Raw genomic sequence first — 9121 nt, 5'->3', positions numbered from 1 at the left:
TGAAATTGAACAAAGAAAAAACAGTAACATAAACAGTCGTATTAAAGCTCTGACTACAAAAGTAAGAATCGTGGGAGAACAAGAAGTGTTTAGGCCGGAAATCGCGATCCCCTGTGCCATGTGCTGAAGAATCCACATAGCTGCCGCCGAAGTTGATGAGAGTGAACAAGGAGGTACGATCATGGCGTACGCTACAGTAGGAATTAAATGTGGCCTGATTGGTAGAAAAAAGAGTCCCAAACCGATTGGGTTTGGATCCTTGCAAAGCATATAACCACAGAGCGAGGTGCTTATCTGTTCATTCTCCCAATAATTCAAAGACATGTTTCATAGGAGATTCGGAACACATAATTTTGTATACGCGCATGAGAGGATTCAGACAGTTGTATGCATAGCCATTCCATTCACGGGGTATGTGTCCGGCCAATACAATTGAGAATGGTTCTATTCATTCCAATTTTCTCTATTTGTAGCATTGTTCTGTCTGTCTACCTACGTATTCTCTCTGTCTCTCAGTTTTAGTTCACTACAGAAATTCGCACAATTTTTAGCATAAAATGAGTACTTTTGTGCACATTCCTTTTTAATAATTTCTACAAAACATACGATCTCGATTAGTTTTTAAAATTGATGCACGAGCATTTCAATTAATGTATTATTCATAACAGATAAGCTGATAACCATAATATAGTACTCAAACTTGGTTTTAGTTACAAAAGAAAGGAGGAAACTACACAGATTTAAATTTGTCCCCGGCATAGAACTCTTGACTGATGCATTGCGAGGTGAAGCCTGATCCCAAATGGGTCGTTAGAAAGGACATTGTCTCCGTCGTGCTACCAAGGCTGCTGATATCATCTTCTTCAAGAGCAGGCATCGAAGGCCATAAAAATTACCAGTTTGAATGGCGGCATGTGCGTAAGGTACCGGAACTAAACCTGATATGATACGAACAATTGCCTGAGTTCTAGGCCTTTCGCTTGCTATCGGATGAGAACATGCCAAAGCCAAAATGAGCACGAGCTTCCTCAACAACATACTCATCCCCAAGCCGCTCTTCTACGGCATCTAATATACAGCCTTCTCGGTGCAGGGACCATACCCAATCGAGCGAACAATGAAACTCATCAATCCTTGTTGCAGGTCGCAAACCACAAACTATTTCCTACAAGACTACACCGAACGCATAGAAGTCAGACTGGTCGGTGGCCTTACCTGTCAAAAAGCATTCAGGCACAATGTAGCCAAGTTCATGTTTGCTTACGCGTAGATTTCTCTCTCACCGTTTTTGTCATTTCCATTTGCCACATTGCTCGGAAACTGTCCGTGATGATATTTTCTTTATACTTCAGAGTGTTCATGTTTGCTTACGTGCAATTTAATCAATCATTCAGAGCCTATTGTTTAGGATGAATTGTGCACCGATAGGTTACTAAACGGTATCCGATCAACATAATTTTTGGTGAGGTTGAAGTTCTTGACGAAATCTCCAACATGAATGATTCAAATAAGGGAAAATTCCTGGCAAGTCCTATTTTTTGTATGGGTTCCATACAAACCCTTTTTTGTAAGTGCTATCCCATCTAGGCCATTTTTAAATATGCTTTTACTATTTTGCCCTTTTCACTTTTTAACACCCACTGAATTCACACCCCCCCCACAGAATTCACACCTCTCTAAAGAATTTACACCGCCAAGAATTCACACACCTTTGCAGAATTCACACACCTTTGCAAGAATTCACAACCTTCGAATTCACATCATTTCGCAGAATTTACACCCCCCAAATTTGCACCCCTTTGCAAGAATCCATACTTCCGAATTCACATCCCTTTGCAGAATTCACACCCCCGAATTCACATCCTTTTGCAGAATTTACACCCCCCAAATTCACACCTCCGAATTCACATCCATTTGCAGAATTCACACCCCCTTTACAAGATTTCACACCACTAAAATTCACACGCCCTTCACTATTCACACCATCAGAATTCAAATTTTTTAAAAAGACACAATTCACATGCAAATGAGAAATTCACACTTTTTTTGCCTGCTATTTTATCCAAACCCTTTTTTGTAGTGCTATTTCATCCAAACCCTTTTTAAAGATGTTCTTACTATTTTGCCTTTATAAACTTTTTACACTCCTAGATTTCACACTCTCTAGATTTCACATCTTTAGATCTTTTCAGAATTCACACCCATATGCAGAATTTTTACTCCCAGAATTCTTGAGGTGTGAATTTTTGAGGTAAATTTTGAGTGTAAATTCTAGGTGTGAATTATTGGTGTAAATCCCCAAAAATCAAAGAATTCTGGGTGAATTCTGAATGTGTGAATTTTTGGTGAATTTTGGATGAATTTTTTGTGTGAATTCTTGGGGTATAAATTCTCAATGTGAATTCTAGATGAATTCTTGAAAATGTGAATTCACATCCTTTTCGCAGAATTCATATGCCATCGATACAATTCACATCTCCTAAATGTAGAATTTAGGCTCCAAATTACATAATTCACACTCCTAAATGCACAGCTCACATCACAACTGCATTCTGCACATTAAACTTTTAAAAAAAAAACAAATAAAGCAACTTTTGAAAAAATCACGAGATCTAGTGTAAAATAAGAAACAAAGCCAACGAAGCTTTGAAGTTGGAAAATGGAAAATGGGGAAGAAGGCGATGCTGATAGAGTCCAATCGACTCATAGGAGATTCCCTCCGAAAACAGAGTCGGGATGAACTTCAAGCTTCTAGGCTTCCGACTAACCAGCAGAATTGGGGAAATCGGAATGGAGCGCCAACCAGTTCAGCCGAGTTAACTCGGACAAAACTGGAAGCATTTCGATTCTGTGAATTACTGCCATATCCGCCGCCGCCGCCGCCGCCGCCACGACTCCCGCCGCCGCCATCGCCGTAACCTCCACCGTCACAAGCTCCATATCCTCCATTGCCGCTGCCTCCATACTCGGCGCCACCACCACTGCCTTCGTAACCTCCACCGCCTTCCATTGTTTGGGTTGGATTCGACGGATCTTCTTCTTCGCCTTCCATTGTTCTGTAGATCGGAAGAGAACTGTGGAAACTGGGAAAAGAGAGAGTGTGTGAGTATGGTCTGTAAGGGTGAGGGTGGGGGTACTTTTGACAATTTATTTAAAACAGGACTTATGTGGGATGGACTTGACACACAGTGGGTTCAGACAGATAGACAGTGACAAATTTAGGCCGGCATGGAAGAATCCCTTCAAATAATTGTTTTGAGCCCAAAAAAGGCCCACAAAAGTCCAAACTAGACAATGACCGGAGATAGGTAAACAAGAGAGGAGCCGCTTCCTTTAAGAAATTGGCCAGGTTACTCAGCTCTGACTTTTGCGGAACTTCCAATTTCTATATCTCTGTTGTGTCATTGTTCTTTTAGTTTACGTCTTCAATTATTTTTCTAAATACCTTAGTTGTATTCAATGCTTTTAATTTATTTTGTTGCAATAAAAGTCAAAATTCATCTTTAAAGTCCTAAACTAAATTACCCAAAATACATGAAGTCTAACAAAAAAATGCTGTATCAAAACCAAAGTAGATGAGTGTGGTGGATTTTTCTTTATAAGTATTTCATTTTGCTAACCATTTGGATGGTTGAAGTGTTTAACACTTGAATGGAAGTTATAGAACAGTAGTCCAACCAACTTATAGGCAATTTCCGAGCAATGACCCGATTCAAACCTCCTTCCCCCCTCTGCCGTCTGAGAAATTTTTTAATGCAATAGTTATTTGTAACACCTCTCTCACATGGTGTGGGGCCTACATATACATGGGAAAGAGAATGTTTCGGGTGAATTGAAGTATTGAAGAAAGAAAAACAGCAACAGAAACAGTCAGATTAAAGCTCTTACCACATAAGTAGGAATCACTGGAGAACAAGAAGTGTTTAGGCCAGAAATTGCGATCGCCTCTACCACGTGCTAAAGAATCCAAATCGCCACTGCCATAGTCGATGACGTACGCTACAGAACTTGATTCAGGCTCACCTACAAAGGATATATAACTACGGAGCGAGGGGCTTATCTGTTTATTCCCCCAATAATTCAAAGACATGTTTCGTAGGAAATTCGGAACACAAAATCGTCTATACGCGGGAGAGGATTCGGACACAGTTGCATGTATAGCCATTCCATTCACGGGGTATGTGTCCGGCCGGTAGAATTGAGGATGGTTCTATTCATTCCAATTTTCTCTATTTGTAGCATTGTTCTGTCTTTCTACCTTCGTATTCTCTCCGTCTCTCAGTTTTAGTTCACTATAGAAATTCGCACAATTTTTGGCATAAAATGAGTACTTTTGTGCCCAATTAATCCTTCAAAATTATTTGTACAAAATTTAAGATCTCGATTAGTTTTTTAAATTGATGTACCAACATTCAATTATTTTGTTATTCATAACAGATAAGCTAATAACCATAATATAGTACACAAACTACACAGATTGAAAATTGTCCCCGGCATAGAGCTCTCGACTGATGCATTGCGTAGTGAAGCCTGATCCCAAATGGGTCGTTGGAAACGACTTTGCTTCCGTCGTGCTAGCAAGGCTGCTGATATCATCTTCTCCCAGAGCAGGCATCGAAGGCCATAAAGAGGCCGGTTTGAATGGCGGCACGTAAGGTACCGGAACTAAACCTGATATGATATGAACAATAGCCTGAGTTCTAGGCCTTTCGCTTGCTATCGGATGAGAACATGCCAAAGCCAAAACGAGCACTTTCTTAGCTTCCTCAACAACATACTCATCCCCAAGCCGCTCTTCTACGGCGTCTAATATACGGCCTTCTCGGTGCAGGGACCAGACCCAATCGAGCAAACAGTGAAACTCATCAATCAATGTTCCAGGTCGCAAACCACAAACTATTTCCAACAAGAGTGTACCGAACGCGTAGACGTCAGACTGTTGGGTGGCCTTACCTGTCAAAAAGCATTCAGGCGCGATGTAGCCAACTGTGCCAGCCACTCCCTTGACCTCTGAGTACGAGGTCTTCTCCTTGTCTAGGGCGCGAGCAAGGCCGAAATCTCCGAGCCGGGCGTTGAAGTCAGAGTCCAGCATGATGTTACTGGCCTTGAGGTCCCGATGGACCACCTTCTGGTCGTACTCATTGTGGAGGTAGTTCAACGCCAAGGCCACCCCGGAGATGATATTGTAACGTTGATCCCAGCTTAGTGGCTTGCTGTCTGGTGTTTTAGTGAATAGGTGTGCGTCGAGACTACCATTCGGCATGTAGTCATATACAAGTAGAAGCTTCCCATTTTTGTGACACCATCCTGTTACACACAAAGAAAGAGTACTCCTCAATTTGGTTCATTTGGTTCATTAAATGTAAATATTTTGTCTACGAAATGTTTTAGCTACCAAATATTCTGCTCAACAACAAAATGATGTGGTTTTGCAAAACTCCTCAATTTGGTTCACAAAAATAATCCCTTTAGATACCATATTTAACAACGAGCCTCATTTAAACTAAATGGACTAAAAGCTCATGTTTTCACAGATTTGTAGGCATCTCATTCTCCTCACATACATCAGTTAATTACCATTCAGCGGAAAGAACTTGACTATTAGCATTAGCGTGAAGACAAAAAAAAAATAGTGGAAACTCACCCTTAATTGGAACTAAGATTAGTTTTGTTAATGAGCTGAAAAACAAGAGCAGAATTGCGATGACAATTGGGAACCAAATTTTCAGTCCTGAAAGCAAAATTATATGTGGAACACAGAATAAGGTCGCCCAATCTCCCTTTTTATCAATAGCCGTTTAACAACCGCGCGATCTAGTGATGGACAAAAAAAAGTCCATACATGTTTTTTGCAACAAAAAATAAAGCTTTCGGAACCAAAACAATTGGGGCCTAAAAAGAACTTATCTCTTGCAGTGAATATCATGCGTCTTAGATCGATTATATATGGAAGATAAATTTCGATGCAGTGAAATATTAAACTACCGGTTAGTGCCGTAAATCACTGCTATCATATAAAGATAAGAGTAGAAGCAAATTGAAGAAGAGAAAGTTGTAAACTTGGGAAAGGACCCACCAAGCAGCCGGACAAGATGTTTGTGACGGAGACGATTGATGATGGTGAGCTCTGCCAAGAAGTCATCCTCACCCTTTATAGTTTCCCTAGAAAACCTCTTGACGGCCACCTCCAGATTTTCATCATGCAGGTGGCCCCGGTACACTGCACCGAAACCACCCTGGCCCAACTTGTTCTTCTCGTCAAAGTTGTTGGTCGCCCTCTTCAAATCCTTTAAATGGAATTCCCTCGGGGTTCCTGGCAATCTCTTCAAGGCCCCTAGTAATATGTTGGACTTAAACTGAACCATTAATCGCTTCTTGCATGGGTAATAATAGCCCATCACTGCTACCCCTATCACAAGCAGTGGAACGCCGACCCCGACTACAAGGAGAGTCTTAAGCCAAGAAGGATGTTTTGGAGTCTTTGGAGGATGTTCGTACAGCTCATAGGACTCCACCGTCAAGTTCCATCTATAGATACAGTTGAGCTGCACATTATTTCCTGTCGATGCTGAAAAACCAAAGGACAAGTACTTATGATATCCAAAGACCTCTCGCAAATCGAGATTTGATTTTAAGACCGGGGTATCAGGCCTGGAGGGCGTCTCCCCATCAAACCCAGCTTGTCGTGCAATGTACACCTCAATGACCTTACTGACCCCGTCATACTGGACCCAGACATTGTAAAACCTGGCCTCGCCATCTGGAGCGAGTTCAATTCCCAGTGGGGTCAAAGAGGCAGTAACATTAGATATGATGCTGTTTATATTGAGCCCCACGTGGTTAGCATCCGGATCGAATGCCTGTTTGATGTTGTCAAACTCGATGGCTACTAGGCTGTTTCTAGCGGAGCCATCGGTGTTGACGTTGGTCAGGCCCAGATACTGGCCGAAACTCTTTGACGGAATGGGCTCCCTCCAGTAATCTACGTGGGCTAGTATGAAGGCCAGCCCTTCCCCCGGGGTGGTATTACCACCCAGCGGGCAGACGCTGAAGAGGAAAGAGGAGTTGAACGAGGCGACCCTGTCCATTTTTTTGTTGTAACCTTGTTCCCACTCCCACAACTTGAATGGTTGACGCAACGTCGCTCTTCCGGCCTGATTTTCGAGTGGCATGCCCACCACGCCCCTCTGGTAGGCCGAGTTCGGGGTCAATTGGAGCGCCCCATTGGAGATGGTGGCTGTCTCCAGCTTGAATAAACAGGAATTGGATTGGCTGCGATTGAATGGTCCGTATGTAGTGGTGAAAGTCTTGAGGTTCTGGGCCGTGACCACCGTGAAACAGAGGAGCATGGCGGCCATCATACGGAGCTTCACGGCCAATCCCATCAAGTGTGCAGAAATGGCTATAACGGGGATTTGGGAATTGGGAGAGAGAGATAAGATTTTGCTGGATAGAATAGTAAAAGCAGAGTCTTTCTTTTCCAATTATTCACCTAACAAAAAGCGCGGGGGGACTTGACTTGTTAACCAGTTGGCCTGTCTTTCTCCGCTTTCACTCTTCGCAGAACCCAACGATTTCTCTCTCACCGTTTTTGTCATTTCCATTTGCCACATTGCTAGGAAACTGTCAATGATGATATTCTTTTAGAATAAATTTATTTACCGTTGGTATAAAATCTCACTTTTCTACTATTGACTTTTATAGTATTGTCAGGTAAAGAATCAGTTTCATCGAAAATCGATAGATATATCAAAATTTGAATTTTGGTTTATAAACTAGACGATCTAATTTCTGTCAATAATAATAAAGACAAACTGTTCATTTTACAAAGCAAAATTCAATTTTTGATACTCCTAGATGTTCAATCAAGTTTATTTTTTGCATGGATATATTATTATGTTGTGTCTATAAAATGAACGGTTCAGATTAATAATAAACACATGATAGGGCCGAAAAAAATGATGGTAAAAAAGTAAAGTTTTCTACCGCCTGTTAAAAAAGAATTTAATCTCATTTTCTTTATGTTCCAGTGTGTTCGTGTTTGCCTGTGTGCAATTTAATCAATCATTGAGACACTATTTGTCAGGATGTGTTCATAGATAGGAGTAGATCTTATTCTCTTGGCCATACACTACTACAAAATGGTATAAAGATCACGGTCCAAAAACTAAAAAGATCTTACTTTTTGTAAAAGCGTAATAAAATGTTATGGACTATAGTTTTAATCTCAGTTATACGAAAAAACTGAGATGGAAAGATTTTTTAATTTCAGTAATCTAAAAAGTGAGATTGTAACTTCAAGAATAGATCTCATTCTAAAAAAACTGAGATTATATATGAAAGAATATATCTCATTTCGAAAAAAACTGAGATGAAAAGATTTTTTAATCTCAATAATCTAAAAGTAAGATTGTAACTTAAAGAATAGATCTCATTTTTGAAAAACTGAGATAAAAAAAATCTTTAATCTCAATCATCTAGAAACTGAGATCGTAAATTAGAGAATACATCACATTTTTTTTTAGACTTGAGATGAAAGCTCTTATATAGGAAAAGTTGAAAGTCGCTTACCCCTTAATCAACTACGTGTGTAATACCCCTAAATAAATGTCACTCTCAACCATTCTACAAAAAATATTTCGTCAAAAAATGGAGTACTTTCGGCGATGAAAATATATTTCGTCACCAAATGGATACCTTTGGTGATGAAATTTATGAAAGTTGCGTTTCGTCGCCAAATGTATTTCGAGTACAACTCTATGCTCAAAACTCCATTAATTGAGATAATTCAAATTGAGTTTGAACAATAACACAAATGGTTACAACTTTCATGTTTATCAAAATTTCTAATTTTAATATTTGAAGGTTCAAAATGATGTTCGAAATATATTTTAATGTTAAATGCATATGTTATATATTAAATATTTCAATTCTATATTGAAAAATGTGTGTGGTGCAGTTGGTTGAAGCTTCTATACAAAACTCAAGAGACTTAGGTTCAAAATCTAGCAGGATAAATAAAGGGGGATTTTTTCTTTTAGGAAAACGCCACTTTCAATCTCGATTTTTTCAAAAACTGAGATTATTATTCTCTAAACAACCACGGTTTTATAATGAAACT

At 40.0% G+C, this 9121-nt stretch overlaps 2 protein-coding genes across 2 annotated transcripts; both read right to left on the bottom strand.

The window, feature by feature from the left end:
• Nucleotides 1-1165: 1165 nt before the first annotated feature.
• Nucleotides 1166-3052, bottom strand: LOC131336250 (uncharacterized). The gene is made up of 3 exons (XM_058372036.1): nucleotides 2769-3052; nucleotides 1816-1973; nucleotides 1166-1215 (listed from the first exon to the last, which is right to left on the bottom strand). The coding sequence occupies exons 1-3, from the start codon at nucleotides 3050-3052 to the stop codon at nucleotides 1166-1168; spliced, it is 492 nt and encodes a 163-aa protein (XP_058228019.1).
• A 1308-nt stretch (nucleotides 3053-4360) lies between these two features.
• On the bottom strand, nucleotides 4361-7600 carry LOC131299039 (probable L-type lectin-domain containing receptor kinase S.5). The gene is made up of 2 exons (XM_058324577.1): nucleotides 6077-7600; nucleotides 4361-5307 (listed from the first exon to the last, which is right to left on the bottom strand). The coding sequence occupies exons 1-2, from the start codon at nucleotides 7383-7385 to the stop codon at nucleotides 4469-4471; spliced, it is 2148 nt and encodes a 715-aa protein (XP_058180560.1). The 5' UTR covers nucleotides 7386-7600; the 3' UTR covers nucleotides 4361-4468.
• Nucleotides 7601-9121: the final 1521 nt, after the last annotated feature.

This window comes from Rhododendron vialii, chromosome 8a (genome assembly GCF_030253575.1).
Source record: "Rhododendron vialii isolate Sample 1 chromosome 8a, ASM3025357v1".
NCBI classification, from domain to species: domain Eukaryota; kingdom Viridiplantae; phylum Streptophyta; class Magnoliopsida; order Ericales; family Ericaceae; genus Rhododendron; species Rhododendron vialii.
The sequence above is the reverse complement of the archived record's forward strand: the minus strand, read 5'-3'. Positions and strand labels throughout refer to the sequence as shown.